The sequence below is a fragment of the Natator depressus genome, chromosome 1, assembly GCF_965152275.1.
Source record: "Natator depressus isolate rNatDep1 chromosome 1, rNatDep2.hap1, whole genome shotgun sequence".
NCBI lineage: Eukaryota > Metazoa > Chordata > Testudines > Cheloniidae > Natator > Natator depressus.
Window position 1 is genome coordinate 42,095,894 of NC_134234.1, and position 27,458 is coordinate 42,123,351.

The 27,458-nt window shown below is 40.2% G+C and overlaps 1 protein-coding gene across 4 annotated transcripts in view; it reads left to right on the plus strand.

Moving 5' to 3' along the window:
* Positions 1-27,458, plus strand: part of SGCG (sarcoglycan gamma) — a 138,610-nt gene that overhangs the window by 33,725 nt on the left and 77,427 nt on the right. For 2 of the 4 annotated variants that reach the window (XM_074958434.1, XM_074958444.1), the window contains 2 exons: positions 9,223-9,420; positions 26,545-26,646. In XM_074958434.1, the coding sequence (XP_074814535.1) occupies positions 9,223-9,420; positions 26,545-26,646 (300 nt within the window). The remainder of the gene's footprint in view (positions 1-9,222; positions 9,421-26,544; positions 26,647-27,458) is intronic. The other 2 variants (XM_074958453.1, XM_074958431.1) reach the window with 1 other exon arrangement.

A 27,458-nucleotide genomic window follows, 5' to 3' on the forward strand; every position in this document is an offset into this window, starting at 1 on the left:
CACTGGTGATGAGGAGGTAGATGATGGTGATGAGGAAGAGAATTGCTAAAATTTCAGGTTGTTCTGCAAGGGATGGTGTTAGTATGTATGGCACCTTAGAGACTAACCAATTTATTTGAGCATAAGCTTTCGCGAGCTACAGCTCACTTCATCGGATGCGTACTGTGGAAAGTGTAGAAGATCTTATTATATACACAGACACCATGAAACAATACCTCCTCCCACCCCACTCTCCTGCTGGTAATAGCTTATCTAAAGTGATGAGAGTGATCACTTTAGATAAGCTATTACCAGCAGGAGAGTGGGGTGGGAGGAGGTATTTTTTCATGCTTTGTGTGTATATAATAAGATCTTCTACACTTTCCACAGTACGCATCCGATGAAGTGAGCTGTAGCTCGCGAAAGCTTATGCTCAGATAAATTGGTTAGTCTCTAAGGTGCCACAAGTACTCCTTTTCTTTTTGCGAATACAGACTAACACGGCTGTTACTCTGAAACCTGTCATTATGCAAGGTGTTAGTATGGATGTTCAGATGTACTTTCTGTATTATCTTTACCTTACTGAATTGGAGTGTTTGTGGCTTTGTTAAATATTGATAAATTAGTGTAAATATAGAAGAGTTCCTGTAGTGTGTGTTTTGCAACCATGCACATCAGGGTTCCCAACTATATAGTAATTTTAATAATACTGGGCCTGATCTTGGGACAAGAACCTAACAACCCTCAAAGTGATAACTGGGAATTATTAAGCAGTTAATATAATTAATACATAATTTATAGATTAGGCTACAGTAATAATGATTTTTTTATTTCTAGTAGAAATTATTAGAAGTACATTTGAATAAATACTATTAAACTAGAAATATCAAGCATACTAAAAAGGGACATGACCTTTTGTTTGTAGAAAATTGTAGTGATGTGTGAGGTTTAGGTACTAAATTTATTTTTTATCAAGTACATTGGAAACAACAATTATAATAGACCCCAGAGATCAGTAGCATTATGATATAAAAGTTGATATTAGAAATTTGTGGCAACTGTCATTAGGAGAAGGGAAATGAATGGATAAAGCAAAGGTGAATCCTTTTTATATAGACAATCTACAGTACATTGTAACAACGTATTTATGAGTTGTTTTTCTGCACTGCCCAGTAGTGCTTTGAACCTTGGATCAAACTGGATTATTCTTCTCCTTTGTTTGTCTTTACTCCTTAGAATATTAACTAGTAAAAATAAAGAAAATCCTGTTATGTTGAATCCTAATACTAATAATCAAAATATACTCCCCTATGAAAGATGGAAGTAAGTGCTGAAATTAGTTTACTGTGGTCAATTTCAAGCTGTGTAACAGCTGGTCCTACTATTATTAACCAGCAGTGTTGATTGACTTCTTTCCCAGTGGGTAGTTAAAGATACAGAAGCACATTGCTAAACATTGGCCTGCTTCTTGGTATCTAGAAATCTGATTTTAATTTATCAATTGTTTTACCTTCTGATTTGAAACTAAGACAATGTTACTTCCCTAATTTAGTTCACATGGGTTTGAATATAATAAATAAGAGTTCATGATTTTAAAATGAATGTCTGTGTTAAATTGCATGGTGTAAGAATATAAAGTTACATGTTGTAGATGTGAAATGTATCTGTCACAGACTGAAAATAAATTAATACATTTTTATACAGAAGTGGCGGCTGACCAAAAATATTGTCCTACTTTAAATTTCCAGAGGATACCCAGAGTTATATAGCTTGCTATTCTATTTTAAATTTTCAGTATTTAATTGAATTTGCAAATTATTTTAAAAAATCAGTGAGTACTAGCATTACCTATTTAAGGTTTGCCATATTAATATAATCTTAAAGGATGATATTAAATTCCCTCTTGTACTTGTTATATATAATGCATTTTTCTTGTTTTTTAAGGGAATCATTCAGCTGTTTCTGAATAATACAACTAGCCCATACCTTAGCACACAATACTACTTCTGAGAGATTCTAGGACAAACTTCCTGTAAGCCCCCTTGAGCCCAACTCAGTCATTTTCTCTTCTTGAACTGTTAGCTAGTGCTTGGATCACACTGTACAACTAATCTACCTGCAGATTACAATAACCCAAAGGGAAATCTTTCACCTCCATGTAGAGAAAAGCCTTCCAGCCTCTTAGCCTAGGAAGATCGAAATAAGAAAACACATAGCAATAATTTTTTTCAAGTAATTTACAATCCTATACTGACCAGCATTAAAATGTATAGATAATTAGATATATTTACTTAAACTTTCATGTGTAATATGTCATTCTAAAGCCAAGAAAGTTCTCTACTCTGAAATGTTCTATTGTTATGAAGTATAATGACATATACAGGCCCAAAAATGTATTTATTTTTTCATGATATATCATATGCTTATCAAGAGAAACTGGTTTGATACATGGTAATGCTGATGAGAACTCATAATTCAAGAAGATTAATTAGGTCTTAATGTAATTTTTTGATGTTAGTGAATAGCAGAAGGGAGGAGATCTGAGTGACAGGTATGAAAATTGGAACAAAATGCTATAATACTGGTTGCACTCCATAATCACAGCCTACCATCATAAAATTAATCAGTTTTGTTCATAGCACAAGGTGGATATGCAAAGGGGAAATACCACCATTAGCGGAGAAAACTTACAGATGTGCAATGTCTGAAACATAGTTGAAAAAGATTTGATGGTCCTGATTTAACTCTTTATGCTGCTGTTCAATTTTAGAATGCTATTAAGCAGATCTGAACAGAAAGAATCTGGATTTCAATAAAAGCATATATTTTTTTTCTTTAGAGAAATATTTTTTACTGATTACAACAACAGAGATGAGATCTTCTTTACAAAATTTCTTTTGGTTTATCTCTTCAGAAGCACTGGCTGAATTAGTGTTATTTAAAATTAATTAAAAGTCTGCTTTTTATGATCATCTCTTATTGCAATGTGTTGCAAAAGGAAATGTTAGTGTAATTATGTGAAAATATATTATATGTACTCTTCAATAAGGATGACTTTGTTGGCTGACAGAGCTTTTCAGAAATCTTACAAATTGCAACAAAGGTCTTGTGTGTTTGAATGGAATTATTTTCTGTTTCTTGGGTTGTAGTCATTCTTCATAGGTATATAGGTAATGTATATGAAATCCACAAATGTTTTTTGTTTATTATGATGAAAAAAGTGAAGTAAATGGTATTTGAATGTAACCAGTTATTCAGTTTTAGTGTAACAATTTTGAAAGAAGGATATTTCACACCCCATATGTTCTTAAAACAAAACCATGTTGAAATCCAGAATGGTGATTGCAGCTATTTGTCAAAGAAAAGAGAAACTGAATCAAATCAAGACTGGATGCCTTTCTGGAAGATACACTTAAATTAGACACAAGTTACTGGACTCCATGCAGGAGTAACTGCGTGAAAGTCGACTGCTTGTGTTACACAAGAAGTCAGACTAGATGGTCTAATTTTCCCTTCAGGCCTTAAAATCCATGCAATGTATAGATTCACAGGTTTTGAGGCCAGAAAGACCATTGTGATTGTTTAATCTGACCGCCTTCATAACACAGGCTGTAGGACTTCCCTGTATTTATTCTTGCTTTGAATACAATCACCGAGCATTAATTATAGCATATCTTTTAGGAAAATATCTAGTCTTGATTTAAAAATTATCTGTAATGGAGATTCATCCACAATCCTTGATACGTAGTTCCAGTGGTTAATTGCCTTCCCTCTTAAACATTTGCTTTTGATTTCTAGTCTAAATTTGTCTAGCTTTAACTTCCAGCCATTGGATCTTTTTATATCTTTGTCTGCTAGATTGCAAGTCCTCTATTATCATATTTCTGTTCCCAATGTAGGTGCTTATAGACTCTAATAGAGTCATTCCCATAACCCTCTCTTTGGTAAGCTAAGTAATTTGAGCTCTTTGACTCTATCACTATAAGGCATGTTTACCTATCTCTTAATCATGCTCTTGGCTCTTTTCTGAATCCTCACCAATTTATCAACATGCTTCTTCTTCGAGTAGTGTCCTTGTGGATGCTCCACTTCAGGTGTTGGTGCATTCCTGCACAGCAGATCGGAGATTTTTGGTAGCAGTGCTTAGCGCAGTAATTGTCTCATGGTGCTGTTAGCACTTCATGTAGCGCATGCACAACCAGACCCATTCAATTCCTTCCCAACCGTCCTCAGCTGCAGATGGAGCTCAGTGGCGGTGCTGCCTCTTCTTTTTTTCTATAGAAATAATTTAATGAGTTGTAGCTTAGTATGTCTCGTTTACTTAGTTAGTTAGATATCATTTCTTCCACCCCACAAAATTTTTAATTGTTATCTCCCCCACTTCCCCTTTGGGAAACTTTTAACAGCCACGATGCCTGGCTCGCCCAGGTTTAAATGCTGTGACTCTTGCCATGAGATGATGCCAGTCTCCAATGGCCACTCGTCATGTGTCTGTTGTTTGTGGGAGACACATATCCCTCAAAAATGTGCCCAGTGTAGTAACCTGAAAGGCAGGGCACTGAAGGGACTTTTCCATTAAAATCGTCTTGAGGTGGAGATCTGTGACAGAGATCTCCACCTCAAGATGATTTTAATGGAAAAGTCCCTTCAGTCTATTCCTCAGGGACCAAAATCAACATCAGGAGATGGTTCCCTGAGCAAAATCTCTGCTAATGGAAGTGCTCCGTCTTCCAAAACTTCCAGGAAGTGAGTCGCAAATCTCTGCAAATGGAAGCGATTTTCACTATGGTGCCAACAAAAACAGTTAACTGCAGTCATGTCACTTCTACCAGTCATACTGGACTACATACTGGAACTCAAAAGAATTGGGTTTATCCATAAGCTCTATCAAAGTACACCCAGTACACCTAGTCTTTTTTTTTTTTTTTGACCAACTATCTAGTCACCAGAAGGAAATATTTCACCTCAGGCACTGTACAAATTCACATGTTTGGAAGGCATTTAAGAGATGGCATACTGAGTGCAATATTAATGTCTTCTCTTGTTTCCTCCGGTATGTATTGGTTAGATGCAACAAACAGACTCAGTGTCCTTCACATTCATTTCCTAGTGATTTTAGCTATTAGTAGTTTTCTTGCAGTATAAGGGAAAATGACTCACACCCTATACCAGTGTATTTATTAGACACCCTTCTATGATTCTGTTAACCCTCAGTTGGATTTGACTTTGGTTTGGACAGTAATAACAGTTCATCTTTTTTGAAACTCTAGAAGCAATTTCCTTTAAGCTGCTATCCCTCAAGGTAGTGTTTTGTAGTGACTTCCACTAGAAGATGGGGATGCTTGAGTTTATCCCTAATGTGAACACTAGATTTCATATCAACATATCTATGGTTTGCCTTAACCTTGAGTGTTTTCAGAAAAGAAGACTGCACTTTCTCTAGGGTTAAACATTCTCCTTATCTTGTATTGCCAACATTTTATTAACATGAAGCATGATTTGTTGGCTTTAAGGCTCCAGTCAAGAAATGGTATTTTAATGTAATGAGTCCCTTTAAAGAGAAAAGTGCTTCTGAGACAACTCTTACTTGATGGATCAAGGATTGCGTCTTGCTGACCTGTGAACAGGCTAATGATGTAAGATGGATATATCATTATTCATTGGTCTTTCATCTGTCATACCATTATAGCAATAAGTGAACAGAGAAGACAATCTCTAGTTTTCTCCTTCTGCCTTCTCTCTGTGTATTACTTGAAAACCTAGGCCAAGATTTACCAAAGTGACTGGTGATTTTGTGTGCCCTACTTTTGGGGTGGCAGGTTTGAGATGCCTTTAAAGGGGCTTGAATTTAAGGGAGAAGGCTGCTTAATGCTTTCTATAAATCAAGCACCTTTAAGGCATCTCAAGTTGGGGATGTAAGACTTGAAAGGTACCCAAAATATAGCCAATTTTGAAAATCTTGGTTAGGCTTTAAGACCATGCAGGAACCTAAAGTAACATTAATAAATTCACGTAAAAAGTATTTTGCTCTCTCTTTTGACTCTGAGGCAGGTTTCTGATTAGATGACAAAGATTTTTTTTCTATCAGAAAGGATATTTTAAATGGGAAAAAATAATTATGCATGAAAGATAAAAAGCAAAGCCTTGGTGTAAGTTTTAAATAGTATTTTTAGCAGTACTTATTCACAAATATACAACCATTAAGTACAGTTGATTCTGATGCAGCAGTTAAGTTTGTGCTGAGAGTGACTACCTTTCCAGCTATTGCAGTAACAGTTATGATGTACAATGCTGTTAGCTGTGATGAATTCATAGTTATTATGCATATTTGTACTAATGGGTATGCAAACACTTCAGTATGATGTATTACTTTCTCAGTGCTTGTTCCCACAGATTGCAGTTCAAGGAGCCCTCGCTTTTTAGTTAATGAGACTAGTTTACGGTGCAAATTATAATATGCATAAAATATGCAAATTCCAAGTACGTTATTGTGACATATACTTTAGGGACAATAGTATATATTTGATATTGTTTGCTGGGGTTGAAAAAAGGGAAAAAATCCTTCTAGTCATACAAGTTTGGATTTTCCCTCCCTACTTGATTTTAACCTGAACGCATCTCCAAATGGGGTCCTGAGGTTTCTCTCCTCCCTTTTTACTGGAATCATTACTTCCCCTGAATCATTCTCCCTCTAGCAGAAAATTACTATAGCTGCACTATTTATTTCAGCTTGTTATCTTTACTTAGTGGGTAGATAAGTAGTGTTTTGACAAATTGCTGATATCCTCTCCGAAGTCCAAGCATGTCATGTGCCTGAGTTCCATCAGACTGGGAAGTCAGAGTCCTAATCTACTTCTGCATACTGGCATTACATAGTGACTCCTACAAGTCAGACATCCTGCACTCTGTAAACACAGTTTTGATGAGGATTATGTTCAGTAAAGATATTCATTTTAAATTGTTCAGTTTTATTCCCCCCTGAGACCAGATCCTGTGTTCCAATTAGGACTAAATCAAGATTTGCCTCTCTCCTTGTGGGTTGCAGAACTAGCTGCTCCAAGAAGCAGTCATTAATAGTGTCTAGAAATTTCATTTCTGCATCCTGTCCTGACATGACATGTACTCAGTCAATATGGGGATAGTTGAAATCTCCGTTATGATTGAATTTTCTATTTTTACAGCTTCTCTAATCTCCCTGAGAATTTCATAATCACGATCACCATCTTCATCCTGGTCAGGTGGTTGGTAGTGTATTCCTACTGCTGTATTCTTATTATTCAAGCATGGAATTTCAAACTGCTGCACAATTTGATTCATTAAAGATTTTTCCTATATTTGACTCTGTGCTTTCTTTGACATATAGTGTCACTCCTCCACCAGCATGACCTGCTCTTGTCATTCCTATATATTTTGTACCTTGGTATTACCATGTACCATTGATTATCATCGTTCCACCACATTTCTGTGATGCCTATTATATCAATATCCTCATTTCATACCAGGCACTCAAATTCACCCATCTTAGTATTTAGACGTCTAGCATTTTTATACAAGAACTTATAAAATTTATCAGTAAAGTACCCACCGCAGCAGCGGGGCTGTAGGAGCTGTCAGGAGGAGGTGTCAGCCCCCATCGCAGCCATGAAGCTGGAGGAGCTGTCAGCCCCTGAAGCAGCTGTGGGGCTGGAGAAGCTGTCGGCCCCCAAAGCAGCTGCGGGGCCAGAAGAGCTGTCTGCTCACGCCACAGCGGCGGGGCTCAAGGCAGGATCCAGGGACTGGGTTCATCATAGCCGAAGGTTCGTTATTATGAAGGGTGTTATAGCAAGGGTGTACTGTATTTAGTTGCCTGCCTTCATGCGGTGTAATTGAATGGGACTCTTTTTTTCATTTGACTGTTTCTCTTCAGCTCCTACCTGTACTTTATCAGCTTCTTTATACCAGCATGAGCATTTTCAGGAAGTAAAAAGATTTGTCTGCCAACATTGTGAGGTTAGCTCAACTGATAACAAATCAATGACAATATTATTGCATCACTGCCGGAGCAAGAAAATGTTGGAAGTGGTCAAACACACAAGTTGTTACACCAGTTTTTATTTGAGTATGGAATAAAACGTAGCCTTTGCAATGTTTTATGAATTATAGGTTTTTTTAACTATGAAAGAAGAGATATAGAAATGTGATGAATATTATAATTATGCAAGGAAGGTAGGCATACAATAATACATAAAATTCTGTTTAATTGTAAACCTAGACTATTTTCTTTGACTCGTGGTTTGGTAGAAAGCTACAGATCACAAAAGACAGATATTCCTAAAGCTGCGGATCAGAACTGTGAACCACTTACTTGTTACAGACAGAGCATCGCTCTGCAGGAGACTTGGAAAGAGCTTCCCTAATAAGTTAGAGTAATTCAGCAGCTGGGCAAGGATGTAATTTAATCACATTTTTAAAATTCTTTGTGCTGACCATAGTGATCTAATTCCCAGGAGTAAATTCAAAATTGATAAGAAACCTCATGTGAATCCTATCTGAAGCAACTCTCATTTGGGAATATAATACTGTGAGAAAATGGACATGTTTTCTATGTAAGAGCCCAGAGGGCTTAACTGATTTATGGGAAATACCTGAATTTACAAAATCTGTTTACTTCTGGACATTAGGGTTTGGGGTTCCCCCCACCCCCCTTTATATCAGACAGATGTTACCCATTGTTGGTTTTTGATAAGCAGCTTCAGCTGTTGAGTTTTTATTCTCTTGGCTCAAATGTAAACTTCCATACTTTCAAGGTGTACAGTAGTGACAGTCTTCATATTTTAAGGGAAAGTATTTTGGTAAGTAACTAATTGCCTTTAAGTTTTAGTAAGTGCTTCTTTGAAAACTATAATGTAGTGTGACTGAAGATGTTTAACCCTGGTTACTATTGTATGTTTCTATTCGTAGAACATCTTTAAATATTTATTGTGATAAAGGGTTGAGCAAGCATGTTTTTCCTTTGCAGTTTTAAAACCTCTTTTCCTTCTTCATATACAGGAAACCTAACAAACTTTGGCATTCCAGTGATACACAGTTTAGTACTGCAACAAGCTAGTTGTAATAGTTACTGCATATATAAAATATTGGAATGTATGTTGTGATAGAATTGGTATTTAAGACAGAAAAGAATATACAGTACCTCTTTAAAATTTTTAAAAAGAAATTAATGTACATAGTTAACAAAATTCTCCCCCCCCCCCACTTCTGTAGCAGATGGTACGTGAACAGTACACCACAACAACACAAGGCACCAGCCTAGAGAGGCCGGAGAACCAATATGTCTACAACATTGGCATTTATGGCTGGAGAAAGCGTTGCCTCTACCTGTTTGTCCTCCTTCTGCTTATCATCCTAGTTGTGAATTTTGCTTTGACAATTTGGATTCTTAAAGTGATGTGGTTTTCTCCAGTAAGTGTCCTCTTTAATTTTCCATTCTCTTTCTAGTCTTTATTAATCATATTCTCCTCCTTTGTTTGCCTTATTACCTCACCTATTTCATATGTATGCCAGTTTCTTCTTATGTAATAACCTTGTCTTTTTCTTACCTCATTAATTAGAATTTCTCATTCTGTTGGAAATACATACATAATAGTCATCTTTTACAACATTCATCCTTCTATAATTTTTAAATCATCATTTTAAAATGATGTTTATGTTGATGACCTTACATTTGCAGTTAATTCAAACAGTTCTGTCAGAGATTTTATTTGCTCTTGCCTCACAGTGTGTTTTTTCTGCCATTTTCAAAGTGTGATTGCTCTAGTTTCGTTTATACCCCCAGAATTCTTTAGTGTTCAAATGTTGTTCTCACTAGTTCAGCTTCTTTTCCTATCTGCACTCAAATTCTGATTTTTTAATCGTCTATTTCCCCACTATTTAAGATTTAGAAATTGATTTAGCAAATTAATAAATTAAAGCTCAAAGTATTTGAAACTACTTTATGCTTTAGTTTAAGCAACTACATTGCTCAAGAAGAAATGTAATAACTTTTCACTACAATATGTATATTATTATCATGTAATTTTTAAATAGTAGTTTAAAGTGTAACTTAGGTTAAGTCCACAAGATGAAACTTGAGTCAGAATACAATAAAATGCCTCAGTGAATATCAAAGCTAAGTTAATTTGATCCTACCATGCAGTCTGCGATGCACAGTTGATTTGAATAGACTTATTACAAGGAAAACAATAACAGTAAATTCCTACTGTTCTGCCCCTGCCATTCAGTAAGGGGAATTATGTTAACATTTCTATCATCTATCTTTATTATGCCACAGTCACTAAATGAAGGGGCATTTTATCTTCATGGAGCTATCTCTATACTCTTCTTTCTTTTACTATAAGCAGGTGAATTTTAAGTGCCTCTTACTCAGCATAGTTATTATGATTGGATTCCTGTCAAGCTTCTTCCCCCACATAAATTCTTTTCAGCACCTTTTTTTCATGTGTACTACAGCTACAGAAGGTCTTAGATCATGTTTAATTTTTTAAACTGTTATGCAATGCACTTGGAAGATGTGCACTTTGGTGACTGCACATCATGAATAACAGTGAATGTAAGTGGCTAACATTTTATGTGTGTGGCTCAAGTTCACAGTAAAGGTCACCCCTTCTCCACTTATTTTCCCATGTCTTGGCTCCCCTGTGTGGCCAATGGGTGGCTCCTCTCCTAGGAGTCATGGAGCAAAAAAATTGTCAAAAACTCCCTCCCCTTTCAGGAATTCTCTCTGCAGGAACCTATGTCTCTTCCTGTTTATCCACAAGGAAAGCAGCAAATGCCTCAAGATGGGGCACACTATCTTTAGGCCTCAACAAGAGGAGCCATGGACAACAGCACAGGCAAAGCAGGCTCACATCCTCTGGTCAGGAGAGGGTAGAAATGCACTAACTGTAAGGGTTCTCTCCAGTTCTGTATTGCAGGACCTGTGTACCTGAAACGTCCAGCTAAGCAGTGGCCCAGCTATGTCCCTGCCTAGCCATCTGCCTATTATTGCATTCCAGGGACACCAGAATGGGGGGGACAGGAGGCCCTGGCTCCCCGCCACACTTTTTACAGGCTCTAAGGGTGAGCAACAGAGTAGGGGGTGGAGAGGAGCGAGTGGGGGGAGGGGTCTTGGAGGGAAGAGGTGGTGCAGGGGTGGGATCTTGAGAGAAGGGGCAGTGTGAGGGTGGGGGGGCAGGGAGAAGGGGTGGTGCAAGGGCAGAACCTCAGGTAGAATGTGTGGCACGAGGGTGGGGACTTGGGGAGAAGGGGTGGTGCGAGGGCAGGGCCCTGGGCTCCTATGGCCCCCTCACTTTTAGGGTGCTTCTGCTGCTCCTTTTGCATTCCTTTTTTCAGACCCTCCTTATTAAACTCTGGAGATCTTTCTGCAATTCACTGCTAAAGGATTGGGGTGTGCTGCTTCATATGCAGTCTCATCTTCCCCAAAAATGAGCAAGATAAACTACAAGTTCTTCTTCGAATGCTTGCTCATGCCCATTCCATGCTAGGTGTGCGCGCACCGCATGCACAGTTGCCGGAGATTTTTCCCTCAGTGGTATCCATAGAGCCGGCTCTAGTGCTCTCTGGCACAGCACATGTACGTGCCAGTACAAGGAACCTCACCAGCCCCATACCCTCTCAATTCCTTCTTACTGCCCTTGAAGGTTGCTGTAACAACCCCTCTTCCTGTGGCAAGGGTCATTCACCAGTGGTTGAACTTTCTCTGTTCATATTCTGTATAGTTATCATAGTTAATGTATATAGTTCTTAGTTAGAGTTAGTGTATATAGTAGTGTTAATAGTTGTTCCTGTCGTCGAGGGATTTTTTTGCCCCGGGGCTGGGCATGCCCCAGTCCCTGGGCTTTAAGCCATGTACCTCTTGTGGTAAGCTGATGCCAGTAAGTGACACACACACTAGCTGTCCAAAGTGTCTGGGGAAGTCTCACATCAAAGAGAAGTGCCAGATCTGCTGGGACTTCAAATCTCGTACCAGAAAGGACAGGGACAGTCGGCTGAAGGCCATTCTCATGGAGGCAGCCCTCAGATCAGTCTAGGAGCTGAACCACTCTGAATCAGGGCTAAGTATTTCGGCCCCCATGTGGAGCGCTCCCCTGGCACCTCATTCTTCCCAGCACCGTTCTCCATCCCCAGTGCCAAGGAAGAAACATAAGAAACAGTGCACCGAGAGAGGTCATTCTCAGGTGCCGAAGAGAGAAAGGCGGAGACGGACTAGTATAGTGAGACACACATTGGGCCACCCATCTTCCCCCAAGCCACTGATGGCACCAGAGACTCCACCCAGAGTGCCAAGTCCGGAACGGGACCCGCCACCAACTGCCAGGAGCAGCCTTGGGGCCAGGCATTTGCTCACCCCTTTGATCCCGGAGGCCTTTCAGGTTGTGAAAGAACTGCTGTCCCTCCTGATCCCGCTGACCCCTCAGGGACACACCCCAGCCAAGGTGACTGGAGACAGAAGGGAACAAGGTCCGGCAAGCTCCTTCCTGGTACCGACCACCATGGCACTCCACCCATGGTACTGATGCACCGGTCTCTGTCCTGACACTGGTCCTCAGTCTCTCGGCACTGCCCAGTGGCTGAAGCAGGTGCTGCATTGCCATGGTCTCCAGATGAAGAATCCTCTTCAGGGTCCAAAGGGGAATCCTTTGCTCCATTCAAGACCTACCGGTACCTAGTCTATGCACCTCCAGACTTTGGTACTGGCCCTCCCTGGCCACCAGACCCCTGGCTGATGCAGTGGCAGTATTGGAACCATTGGGGGTTTCCCCCAGTATTGGGACCCCCTTCCCACCGCTCATACTCAGTAGTCTCAGAAAGGCAGCCTACCGCCTCTTCCCATCCGGCATCAGACCGCAACTCTGGCACCAGCTTTGGTGCCGACATCCAGGAGGTGGTCACAATGGACATGGTGGAAGCAGAGAAAGAGGAGGGAGCCCCTCCTCCTCCTCATCCCTGGATGAGGCAGTTGCAGGTCCTAGTACCATGCTCACTCAAGATGACTTCAGAGCCCACCAGACCTCCTGAAAAGGGTTATGGCAAACTTGGGCCTGGAGATGGAGGAGCTTAAGGAGTCGGTGCACATCCTGATTGACATCCTAGCTGCAGCTGCTTCCTCCAGAGTAGCCTTGCCCATAAAAAAGCAATGTTGGGGCCAGTTAACACACTGTGGCAGGCCCCTTCTTCTCTGCCCCCCATCTCAAAGGGGGCAGAGAAGAAATACTATCTCCCAGTAAGTGGGTGTGAATACCTTTACTTGTACCCTCCCCCGTGATTCCTGTGTAGCCCAGTGGGCTAGTTTGCTTTTGTTATATTCACTGCTACTCTCCTACTGTAGCCTAGTGGGCTAGCTTGTCTTTATTGTATTTACTGCTTTGCATTATATTCAGCAGTAATGCAAGAAACCTACAGGCCTGTAGCCTGTAAGACATTAGCTTCAGCAAGTTAGCATAAGGTTTGAGGCCTATGAACTTTGAACAGATAAACTTTGCACAGATAAACTGCCAGCGCTAAACCTCAAGTATTTGGGGGTCTGAAAATAGAGTTTAAGGGGCAGTTCTGACCCCAGGTAAATAATTCAACCACAGAAGTGTCCTGGCAGTGAACTGATGTACATAACAGGTACATGAGATACATTTAAGGCTAGCCTCCTTGCTTGCCTACTTATCTTTTCTTATAAGTTTCTTATTTTTTTATGGGTTTGATTATTTGTTTTATTATAATAGGTTTATAGGACTATATTAGAGTATATTTTGGCTGTAACACAAGGGACACATCCTGTATGGTGAGCTAAGGAAAGTTAGCATACATATGTTTGGGACCTTTCACCTAAATACATTAGGATGATCAGGTGTCCGTTTTTTGACCGGAACACCCAGTCAAAAAGGGACCCTGGTGGCTCTGGTCAGCACTGCCAACCGGGCTGTTAAAAGTCCAGTTGGCAGTGCTGTGGAGCTAAGGCAGGCTAGTCCCTACCTGTCCTGGCTCCGTGCTGCACCCCCGGAAGCGGCCAGCACGTCAGGCTCTTAGGTGGGGGGGCCACGGGGCTTCACGTGCTGCGCCCACCCCGAGCACCGGCTCCGCGGCCAATGGGATCTGTGGGGGCAGTTCCTGTGGGCAAGAGCAGCACCTCCATCTAGGAGCCGAATCTGCTGGCCACTACTGGGGTGCAGCACAGTCTGCGGTGCCAGTAAAAGCAGGAAGCTTGCCTTAACCCCCCGCTGCGCTGCTGACCAGGAGCCGCCAGAGGTAAGCCCACGCCCCAACCCCAAGCCCCAACCCCCTGCCCCAGCCCTGAGCCCCCACAAACCCTGAACCCCTCTGTCCCAGCCTAGAGCCTCTTCCTGCACACCAAACCCCACATCCCCGGCCCCACGCTAGAGCCCACACCCCCAGACAGAGTCCTCATCCTCCCCTGCACCCCAACCCCGTGCCCCAGCCTGGAGCCCCTCCTGCACCCTGAACCCCTCATTTCTGGCCCCATCCCAGAGCCTGCACCCCCAGACAGAGCCCTCACCCCCTCCCACACCCCAAACCCCCTGCCCCAGCCCAGTGAAAGTGAGTGAGAGTGGGGGAGAGCGAGCCACCGAGGAAGGGGGAATGTAGTGAGTGGCGGGCAGGACCTCGGGGAAGGGGCGGGGCAGGGGGTGTGGCCTTGGGGAAGGGGCAGAGCTAGGGTGTTCGGTTTTGTGGGATTAGAAAGTTGGCAACCCTAAAATAGATGGTGATGAGCTAAAGCATAAGGTCCATGTATGGCTGCAGCCTTTAACGTAGAGGATGCATTAAAGCAGGTTGGCATAGGGGCTTTCCTAAGTTCATACCCTTTTAAACTTAACAGATATACCACAACTTGGAACTTGGAAATAACCAAAATAGCCAGTTAGGGCAGAAATAACAAATGTGATACCTAACCACAAAAGGGCCATGGTAATGAATGGACGTTCGGTGAGCATTGGCTTTTTATATTGAACGGATGAAGCCATTTTGGAAATTGAACCAGATGTTGTTGTTGCAACTGTTGTTGCAGTAGCAGATAGGATGAAGGGCCTCCTGGTGTCTTCTTAAAGAATTTATTTGTGGATCACCTCCTGCATTCAAACATGCGATCACTTGGCAAAGTTGCCAGTCCCTGCACTGACAGGGTACTCCACAAGGGCGCAAGCATCCTCAGCAGTATTCCTGGCGCAGGTTCCAATACAGGAGATCTGCAGGACTACAACGTGGTCATTAGTCCACACTTTCACCTCACACTATGCTATCACACAGCAGGCCAGGGATGATGCTGCATTTGGCAGAGTGGTACTACAATCCACAAATGAATTCCCACCCCCTCCTAGGAAACGCGTGGGAGTCACCTATTTGGAATCAACGTGAGTAAGCACTCAAAGAAGAAAAAATGACTACCTATCTTTTTATAACAGTTGTTCTTTGAAATGTGTTGCTCATGTCCATTCCAAGACTCACCCACCTACCCCTCTGTTGGAGCCAGCCAGCAAGAAGGACCTGAAGAGGTGGCAGGTCAGCGGGGCTATATATGCAGTGGCATGATGGCCCTACTCCAGGGGGCACCTGGAACAACCCGATGGATATTGCTAGGGGGAAAACCTTCCATAAACTGTGCACATGGTGCACACCACCTACTTGGAATGGACATGAGCAACACATCTCAAAGAACAACAGTTATGAAAAGGTAGGTAACTGTTTTTTTCCTCAGAGGGGATCATCAAAAAGCCCGCTGTGTGGTATTGTTCACAGGAAAATCCTTTTTGACAATAACTCTTGCAAGCAATTATCTTATACCCTAAAGCATGAGATTTAATTACCTTTGTTTTTATTTTAGTTTGCATAGTTGCAAATGTTAATGGAAATACAATTATCCAGCCCTTTAAAAAATCCAGCTCCTGAACAAGTGAACTGTATGCTGTATTAGTTAATTAGATCAACCAAGTAAAATCTATCAGGTATAATGATATTTTTACTTGCATTGTATTATCCAGCCATTAGATGTGTCTCTGGGTACATGTAAACTCAAGATGGAGGTGTAATTTCCAGCTTGGGTAGATGTATGCATGCTACCTTTCATGGAGCTAGCATGCTAAAAATAGAAGTGTAGCTGCAGTGGCAGAAGTAACGGGATGGGCTAGCTGCCCCAGGTACAAGTTCTGCCTGTGACCCAACATACGCACTCAGGTGGCTAGCCCATCATACCGCCTGTGCCGCCCTTGTTACAGTTATATTTTTGGCATGCTAGCTTGATCAAAGCTAGTGCACATACATCTACCCAAGCTGAAAATAACATCTAGCTCAAGTGTAGATGTATCCTACATGGTGTATAGAGCTCCAGAAAATATGTGGTCTTTTTTGAACAAGGAAGAGAAAGCTGGAACTCAAGCTGTGTTGGAAGCCAAGTTTTTTAACTATAGTTGTAGCTGTTTTCTTTAATAAATCCCTCCCTCCTGTTTAAGAATTGAATATGACAGGACCTGAGTATACCTTGTACATCTTCTTCTTAAATATTATTCTCATTTAAGATAAGCAAACCTCAGGAGGTTGAAAAATCTGACAAAAGTGAATCTCGTACTGAGACTCCATGCCCGGACAAGCTTTCCGTAGCAACTGACTTACGGAACTGTGGAATTCAAACTAGCCTTTTAGTTTTCTAGAGCATGGAATATTAAGTATATTCATTCGAACCAAGCCCTGGTGAGTGTAATTTATTTTGTGTGTAACCATTTTATGGCTAGGGTAAGATTAGTTTCCAAACCAGTAGATATCAAATAAATCTCTCACCTTTAGGAGTACTTGGTGCTGCTGAGTACTCTAACATGGCCAATATCTTCAACTGACAAGATTCTGTTGTCTCTTAAGAACGAGAATCAGATAAACTTGTCTGTCTGAGGCCAGAAGATAGAATACTTGCAACAGAAAATAAGATGAGGCATCAGCAATGTTAATACACCATTCACATACTTAGCTCTACAATAGATATTGTAAGTCAAACACAAGCTTTCACCAGATTCATTGCCAATCCTGTTTTCGCTGATTGCTTATTAACGAACTCTACCCACAGTCCTATTATCTCAATGAAACAGTACACTTTTGTTCACCAAGCAAGTTGCTTAAATAGTAATCGCAACAAGAAATACTGCACAAAGAGCTGGATCTTTAAAGTCTTAACTAAGGTACCTTTGGGACACAACAATAGATGTCTCAGTTTGAACTTGCTTTAGCCTTTCCATGGATTTGACTTAAAAGCAAGATATAAATGTATCAGAAAAGGGGCTCCCTGGATGGTCATTCTGCTACATCTTGACTACACTGTAGTTAGTTTCATTGTCAATTTTTTCAGTAATTATATTATGTGCAGACTGTTAATATTTGGATATTTTGAACTATTCAGGGATAGGGTAGCACACACAAAACCTTTTTTTCCTGGCTTTCTAATAATAAATGCCTTGCCGCTCGTTTTCCTAATTTTGTTATAGCTGCTGAAGAGGAACCAGTTTAATTTGAGTTGATTGCCTGTCACAGCTATTCCGTGAATTATCTTACTGGTTTTCTTATCTATACTTTTTAAAACAGTGGTTCTCAAACTTTTGTACTGGTGACCCCTTTCACATAGCAAGCCTCTGAGTGTGACCCCCCCTTATAAATATATAAAAAGTGTTTTTAATTTAACCCCATTGTAAATGCTGGAGGCAAAGCGGGGTTTGGGTGGAGGCTGACAACTCACAACCCCCGGTGTAAAAACCTTGTGACTCCCTGAGGGGTCCCGACCCCCAGTTTGAGAACCCCTGTTTTAAAACCTTTTTCTAGGTTTATTTTTTCAGTATAGAAGCTACTGTTACCATTGTAGAAAAAGCCCTTTGCCCTGATTTAGCATAGTTTTTACAAGGTCTTCTTACAATGCTAGAGAAAATCCTATTGTACAGTTGCTGTTTGAGACATAAAGATATTAGTTTTTATTCAACATGGGCATTATTCTAAGAACTTACAAAACTGCTCTTCAGCAGAAGAAATAAAGGTACACCTGGGGTTTTCTGTCTGCTACCCAAGATCCATAAACCTGGAAATCCTGGACGCTCCATCATCTCAGGCATTGGCACCCTGACAGCAGGATTGTCTGGCTATGTCGACTTCCTCCTCAGGCTCTACGCTACCAGCACTCCCAGCTATCTTCGAGACACCACTGACTTCCTGAGGAAACTAAAATCCATCAGTGATCTTCCTGAAAACGCCATCCTGGCCACTATGGATGTAGAGGCCCTCTACGCCAACATTCCACACAAAGATGGACTACAAGCCGTCAGGAACAGTATCCCCGATAATGTCACGGCAAACTTGGTGGCTGAACTTTGTGACTTTGTCCTCACCCATAACTATTTCACATTTGGGGACAATGTATATCTTCAAATCAGTGGCACTGCCATGGGTACCTGCATGGCCCCACAGTATGCCAACATTTTTATGGCTGATTTAGAACAACGCTTCCTCAGCTCTCGTCCCCTAATGCCCCTACTCTACTTGCACTACATTGATGACATCTTCATCATCTGGACCCATGGAAAAGAAGCCCTTGAGGAATTCCACCATGATTTCAACAATTTTCATCCCACCATCAACCTCAGCCTGGACCAGTCCACACTAGAGATCCACTTCCTGGACACTACGGTGCTAATAAGCGATGGTCACATAAACACCACCCTATACCGGAAACCTACTGCGCTATTCCTACCTAAATGCCTCCAGCTTTCATCCAGACCACACCACATGATCCATTGTCTACAGCCAAGCTCTACCATACAACCGCATTTGCTCCAATCCCTCAGACAGAGACAAACACCTACAAGATCTCTATCAAGCATTCTTACAACTACAATGCCCACCTGCTGAAGTGAAGAAACAGATTGACAGAGCCAGAAGAGTACTCAGAAGTTACCTACTACAGGACAGGCCCAACAAAGAAAATAACAGAATGCCACTAGCCATCACCTTCAGCCCCCAACTAAAACCTCTCCAACGCATCATCAAGGATCTACAACCTATCCTGAAGGACGACCCATCCCTCTCACAGATCTTGGGAGACAGGCCAGTCCTTGCTTACAGACAGCCCCCCAACCTGAAGCAAATACTCGCCAGCAACCACACACCACACAACAAAAACACTAACCCAGGAACCTATCCTTGCAACAAAGCCCGTTGCCAACTGTGTCCACATATCTATTCAGGGGACACCATCATAGGGCCTAATCACATCAGCCACACTATCAGAGGCTCGTTCACCTGCACATCTACCAATGTGATATATGCCATCATGTGCCAGCAATGCCCCTCTGCCATGTACATTGGTCAAACTGGACAGTCTCTACCTAAAAGAATAAATGGACACAAATCAGACATCAAGAATTATAACATTCAAAAAGCAGTCGGAGAACACTTCAATCTCTCTGGTCACTCAATTACAGACTTAAAAGTGGCAATTCTTCAACAACAAAACTTCAAAACCAGACTCCAACGAGAGACTGCTGAATTGGAATTAATTTGCAAACTGGATACAATTAACTTAGGCTTGAATAAAGACTGGGAGTGGATGGGTCATTACACAAAGTAAAACTGTTCCCCCATGTTTATTCCTCCCACCCCCCACTGTTCCTCAGACGTTCTTGTCAGCTGCTGGAAATGGCCTACCTTGATTATCACTACAAAAGGTCCCGCCCCACCCCCGCTGTCCTGCTGGTAATAGCTCACCTTAAGTGATCACAGTATGTGATCATTACAGTATGTATGGTAACTCCCATTGTTTCATGTTCTCTATGTATATAAATCTCCCCACTGTATTTTCCACTGAATGCATCCAATGAAGTGAACTGTATCTCACAAAAGCTTATGTTCAAATAAATTTGTTAGTCTCTAAGGTGCCACAAGTTTTCAGGTCCAGAACCTGTGCCAAATGGATTATCAACTCCTGGAGCTATTTGAAGTGGTCAGGTAGTAAAACAGATTAAAAGGTGTACAAACGAAGGAGTGATACTCTATGTAGCAAATTTTGAATACATGTTGATGAAGTGTATATATATTATACTATGCAAGATACCAGTTAGTGATGAAACCATGAGCTGAAAGTAATGAATTTTTAGAGGGACTCGGGACCCAATCTTGCAAATGATTACACAAGTGCATAACTTTTCTAATGTGAGAATTGTATATTGTTTGAAGGATCTGGGCTGTGGTTTGAAATTAGAAACTACAGCTGTGTGCAATTGCAGAAAAAATGGTGAGACATTTTTCATAATTCTGTTTCACAGATGTTTTTCATCCCCTAAAATATTTCTAAAATTACAGTTTGGCTGAAAAACTATTCAAAACTGTGACATTTCATGTTTTCACAATAAAAATAATTTCGCTGAAAGTGGGACCACTTTCACTAAAAATGATCCCATTTTAGTACTGATATTTAGAGAGAATACATAGTTTTGAACTGGCAACAAATGTTCAAATTTCAAGCGTTTCGAAGTTGGTTATGAATATTTCACACAACTCTATTAAAAACAAATTCTAAAATAAACAGATAATAAAGGAGTGAAATGAAAACATCTTCGCAAAAGAACGTGTCTCATTAGAAGTTGTGCAATGATCTGTACTCTGAAAAATCATGGGGACTCACTAAAACTAGAAAATCACCAGGGAAACAAGAAGCAAGCCATAAGAGCTCTACAGTGTGCGACATGTACTTACAATAATGAAAGATAAGTTAGGAGAGAAACACAAGGAAGACTGGGGTGGATACTAGGTGCCCTGATTCTAAATCAGGCATATACCAATGCCAAGATATTGAAAACTGACAAATGATTTGGAGTGTTTTAATTTTTAGGTCTCAACCCTGGAAGCCTTAATGGGGCCTGATTATGTAAGAACGGCCATACTTGGTAGACCAAAGGTCCATCTACCCCAGTACCCTGTCTTCTGACAGTGGCCAATGCAGGTGCCCCAGAGGGAATGAACAGAAAAGGTAATCATCAAGTGATCCATTCCCTTTCGCCCATTCCCAGCTTCTGGCAAACAGAGTCTAGAGACCTGCCCATCCCTGCCCATCCTGGCTAATAGCCATTGATGGACCTATCCTCCATGAATGTATCTAGTTCTTTTTTGAACCCTGTTATAGTGTTGGCCTTCACAACATCCTCTGGCAAGAAATTCCACAGGTTGACTGTGTGTTGTGTGAAAAAATACTACAGAAAGGGCTGAGTGTCCACATTTTGAAAATCAGGTTGTTTTAATGTATCTCAAGTTGCACAGCCACAAATTAGGGTAGGTCAGTCACTTTTGAAAATCTTGCCCCAAACACATAAATAGATATTGTATATTCCCTAACATTATAAAGTGTTAATTTCAAATGAAACTTGAAAATGAGGAAGAAGTAAAATTGTATTTTAATTAGTTTTTCCATATAAATGCTTCATGTATTTTCTGCATCTACAGACTTTATAGTATATAAAATGTTATGAGATATTTCTGGCTTATTCTAGAAAACCTGCAGATTTTATCAAATTGTTTCCACATATGAGGAACATTTTAGTGAATAATTGCTAAGTCCAGGTTCAGTTAATAATGCTTCATGAATTCTTGCTTTATTATGTCAATTTCTTGTGCAGTAGGATTTTCAGGAACAGTTTATAATTTTATTGTATGTCCTCATTGTATTACTGTTGTAGCAAAGTTAGTTCATTGCCTCTGGTCCCTCATGTTGAAGTATTGCAACAACAATTTCAGACTTGCCATCAGTGTTTGTTTTCTTTATCTGTCTGAAGATATCTCTTGATAACTCAGTGAGCTTTCTAATCATCTCTCTTATTTCTTGCTGCAGTAATAGTCACAATCTGAGAACAACATGAACTGATACTTTGCTGTTCAATATTTCATGATATTGGAATTTTCTTTCTTTCTCTCATTCTTTTGCAGTCTTACTGTTAGCTAATTCCCATGTTATTTCTTTCTACATATCTTCATTTATAGTCCCAAATTTATTTCTTTTAAATATTTTCTTTCTTTCAACTTGTCTGATTTTCTTTCAGTGCACTATATTGATACCTTAAATCTTCTTTGCCATATCTCATTTTGGTTTTAATTTGTTACTATCTTTACCTAAAACAGCATTCCAATTTATTCTTCTGGGAAACCTGTAAATATACCCTAATGAAATAAGTGTGTAACATTACAAGAAAACCCTGACATCTGCAATATCTAGGGATTTTTCTAGTCTTCTAGTGTATTATGTGTTTGTATGGAACTGCATTATCTAATTTATAACCAGATCCTATTTCCACTTAAGTCAAGGGCAAGACTTTTATGATTGATTTTAGTCGGATTAGAATCACGCCTTTGAAACTAAAGCCCCTGGGATGTTGATCATGTCTTTCCGTTTATTTTTGAGCAGCACAGAAGACACTGACAGCAATTAATGAACAATTATTTATTGTACTGATTCTTCTTCCATAAGCACATTTGTACTGTAACCCCGATCTCTTGCAATGTAACAGACAAGGAGGGTTTATGAGGAACTATTATGTTCGACTAATTACACTCCCCTTTTTCGTGGACCTATAGCTTATCTCTTTGATGAAGCACAGGCTAGAGTTCTGTCTGTCTGAGTCATTTCAGGGGGGAAAAAGAAATATTACATAGCATAAACCTCAGAGATATGGCTCATCAAACCCTGAATATAGGTGTTGATAACAGCTGCAAATCATCCTCAGAGAGAGCATACCATACAATTTATTAGTGAACAAAAATTTAATACATACACAAACATTTGCAAACATTATTTGGAATACTTTTCAATAACTTCCTAAACAAAACTATTAGGCAGTAAACTTATTGGTGTTCTGAGGTGTGGCCCCTTTAGGAACAGATGTTTGGGGAGATGATTATCAGGCCCATGTAGGAATGGGGCCAGGAGACCAAATCATATGACTGGCTGCTGGGAAGTGTAAAATGAATGCTCTCAGTTCAGTCAGGAGAGAGCCTGAAACAGGAGAGACCTGTAGTGAGATTCTCCTGTAGTAGAGCCTAAGTGTTGGTACACTAGGAGGTATAGAGACCTGCAGATGGCTATGGGAAAAGGGAACAGACCTGATCTGGATATTAGGTGACCTGTTTTGATCTGAGAGACAATAAACTTCTGCTAAAGAAAAGGACTGAAATACTGCCACTAGTGAGGATTTTATTGTCATACTGGCCAGTGAGTGTGGGTCACAGGCTTACAGTGTATCTTTATACAGACTTCTCAACTTCGTTGCTCTTACATATTTTTCAGTGCAAGGTTTCAACAGAATATTTACCTATTTTTAGCTTAGTGCACACATACCCATTCCCCTCTAATATTGTCACAGAGATGGTTTCTCAATCTCTGTAATGTGGCCTCAAAATAAGTCTTGTCATCTGGATTCTCCAGAAACTGAGGAGGAAGTCAGCCTCTCAGTTCTCCTCCAAGCACTTCAGAATCTCCTCAGCAAAACCATGAGGGTTTGTCTACACTGCAGTGAGAGGGTCTGACTGCAGTTTGTGTACACATACCTGAGCTAGCTCTAATCTATCTAGCTCAGGTACTGATAGTAGTGAAGACTCCACAACACGGACTTCAGCGTGGGTTGTGCAAGCCTGCCCAGAACCCTGGGTAATTACTTGGGGAGCTAGCCTGTGCTAAAGCCTATGCTAAAGCCTGTGCTCCCATGGCTTTATTGCTCTGGTACTTGAGCTAGCTAGATTAAAACTAGGTCGGGTATGTCTATGAGCTGCAGTCTCCCTGTAACTGCAATATAAATATTCCCTCAGAAGATCCTTGAAGCCAGTAGCAAATTCCAGTGCCTGAACTAATAGTTGATTGTCTCCTTTGTTTCTAGCAAGACAGAGAATCTGTAGCCCGTATCCAACGTGATACGGGTATTGTGACCCAGCCCACAGAGTAGACACATCTTTGTCCAGAGTCTCCAGTTCCTGTATTTATAACCTTTTCCTCCAGATCTCTGATTGGCTTAGAGCTGTCAAATGGTGAACGTGTGGAATCTGCTAGACTGCTTGCCATTAATGTCTACTTTCTGTTGTAGCCAATATGACTAGCTTAGTCTTTATTATATTCAGCTGTAATGCAAGGAACCTACAGGCCTATATCCTGTACGACATTAGCTTAAGCAAGTTAGCATAAGTATAGTAGGCCTGCAACCTTTGGCACAGATAAATGGCCTAATGGTTACCCTCAGATTTTGGGAACTAGGAATAGCTTACTCAATGACAGGAGTTGAAAACTAATGGTAAATTGCAACCGCAGGAACATGGAAGTAATAACTGCAGATCTGCTTAAGCAAGAAGTGATGGGTATGATAATGAGTTAAATGCCATTAATATGTGTTAATATGTTAATCTATAGGATAAGTATACTCTATTATTATGTGGCTGAGGAAATAGATTTGGGCATGGAATGCTGGGCATTAACATGAATATTCATGATGGTGTTCAGGCCCTATAATAGGGTAAACCATCATGTAGGGAGAGAGAGCTATTTCCATCACTTTTAGCTTTCCACCATTTGACCCTTCAGCTGTATTGTTATCTACCATCAATCTTGGGTACAGAGGAACCTGGACCAACGGAATCATTTGGCTTGCCAGAGGCAGGGCTGGTCCTTTGTCTTTTATCACCAAGTCCTGAAGGAAGGGTGTAAGTATGCAAATCAAAGAGCTTATGCAAAGAATAATAGCACAGGTATCCCCAGTACTGTATTATTCCTATCTGTTTATGTGGCTTAGAGCTTTTCTGGCTTTATAAGTGATCCTGATAAAAATCTCTAAGGCTTTACTTTGCCCTCAGTGTAAGTGTCTTTGCCATACACTCCAAGAGTCCCTACAAGATATTGAACTCATTGGTTTTAGTCTTTGTGTAAACTGATTGTGGGAAAACTTATTATCTTCTGATTCCTTGGCAATCAATACAAGTATTATTACCCTTAAAAAGGATCAGGCAACACTATACAGCTTCAGAAACAGTTACGGAGCATATCTAGCAATTACTACAACCCTTCTCCAGATGTCTTTGGGCCCTACTGACTAAGCTGCCCTGCCCTGCTCTCTGCATAGGTACAATACAGTGGATTCAGCTCAGATACTACAGGGATGAGTGTGATATAAGAGCCTATATTGAATAGAAATAGAACTAATAAGTCCTCCCCACCGCTTCTCTTCCTTTCCTTGGATATTAAGTCAATCCAATGCTGCAGGATAAGCATGTGGGTTACAGTATCACTTACTGGTATCGTAAATAGAATGCAAGAAAAGTGGCTGGGTGCTTTACTTTGTACTGAAAAAGTTTTTTCCTCTCACTGTTAGTTTCTTACACAGTAGGTATTCCATATCAACATTTGCAGCAAGATATTTACTTCTCCTTGTAAGCATACTACATAATTTACAGAACCAAATTATGGTGTCCAGTGTCACATCATTTTTATAGAATAATTTTGAATGAAATATACAAATTAAATACTCTCTGATGGTTCAGTGGTTATGGCACCAGCCTGTGACTTAGAGCCAGATTCAGTTCTTTGCTCCTTCAGAATTCCTGAGTGATCATAGGCAAGTTTTTTAGGCCCAGATCCTGAAGATCTGGCAGCCTTCAGATCCTCTGCTTATTAGAATTGTCCATAGCCATATTTTTCATGTTACCAACTATATACCAGGGGAGAGGGAAAGAGGAAAAGAAGAATGAAACAAGATGGTGAGTGAGAAGGGAGAGAGAACTGGGATGAAAGGAATGACAGAGAATGAGGAAAGACCTAAAAGAGGGGGGCAAGGAAGAAATGACTGAGGGAGTTGGCAAAGAGAGAAGGAAAGGTGAATTCTGAGAGATGCTGAGAGCTGGAGTGTTCACAGAGAGACAGAAGAGAAGACCTGGAAGTTAAAAATAAGAATTAAAAATGGAAAAGAAAATCACTAAGCCTCTCCCTCTGTTGTGTGTCAAGCAGTGTTGCATTCCAAACAAAATATACCAACAACAGAGCAAATACTCAAGCATGGGATCTTAAAATTTTGTTTTACGGGAATATTCGTATATGCAAAAATAAATTGTTCACACGTTCTTGGAAAATAAGCACAAAAGATGTGTGAACATGGTCAATACATATTCACTTCTGAATTTAGTTGATTTTTTTCTTCCTACCCAGACATCTTCCTGTTCTTGCTGATGAAGTATCTCAAGATCCAAAAATCAATTACAACATTATTTCTTGCATCACATTTTTTCTTTTTTCTTAAAACACATTATTAATAAAAGGTATTGGGATGTCTGGTTATAAAAATACCTCATGTCCTAAGAAGAATTGTCTGGAAGTCAGTGCTAACCAAACTGTTAAGTCCTATAGTGCAGTTATCTTCATTAATAGCATAGGCAGAAAAAATATATAATTCTATAATGATCCAACTTAACAAATGAAAAGGAAATAAAAATTACAGTAAGAATAAAGCACACATTACTCTTTCAATTTCTCCACAGACTGGGATGGGACATTTACGTGTTACAAAAGAAGGACTTCGACTGGAAGGAGAGTCAGAATTCTTATTCCCTTTGTATGCCAAAGAAATTCACTCTAGAGTGGTAAGTAGATATCAATAAGCCGTGCTAAAGGAGAATTAATGTACAGAAATCCATTAAGAAAATCAATAATATATATAAAATGTGTGCATGTATACAATATGATGGTATGTTTAGATATATATAAATACAGTATGGTGTAACATGGCATAAAGATTTTATCAGCGTGAGTTTGAGATTGGTGCTCAGATGTTATGGCACCACTAAGATACTGTGGTGACATTCACCAACATGAAATACTTAGGCATATTGCTCTTGAGTGATAAAGCCATGACTGAGTTATGTAGGTCATTCCAGCTGAATGGTGTTAAAACTTTAGGAATATTTTAGAGTTTTAAGATGTTTTTAGTGAGTCTACTTTTGTATCTCTTTCCCTGTAAAGCCAGGTATCTTGGTAACCATGAGTTCAACTGCTAAGGGTTTACAAGGAGTCTTAAATATCTCTAAAAATTACCAGAAATAGGTTTTGTTTAAAGTTCCATTCTTGGGAATGTCCCAGGGTGAATTTAAGTGCTGGATCTGATTGAGGAGCTAGGAATCTCCCTTTCCAATGATACAAAGCTCCCATTTCAATACCTGTAAGACACAAGATAACAGATTTTAAATTTGTGAAATATTTATGCATAAAAAAGCTGTAACTCTGTAGGACTATATTTTGAAGTAGTTTGAATGAAGAAAGAGTGGTTCTGAATAGGTCTTAAATTATCCATGCATTAATTTGTTGTAGAGCAGTGTTTACCTGCAAACTAAATAAAATCTTCTTCAGGGCCAGATTCTGCCACGGAGTAGCTCTAAGCCATCTTTCATTTTGAGTC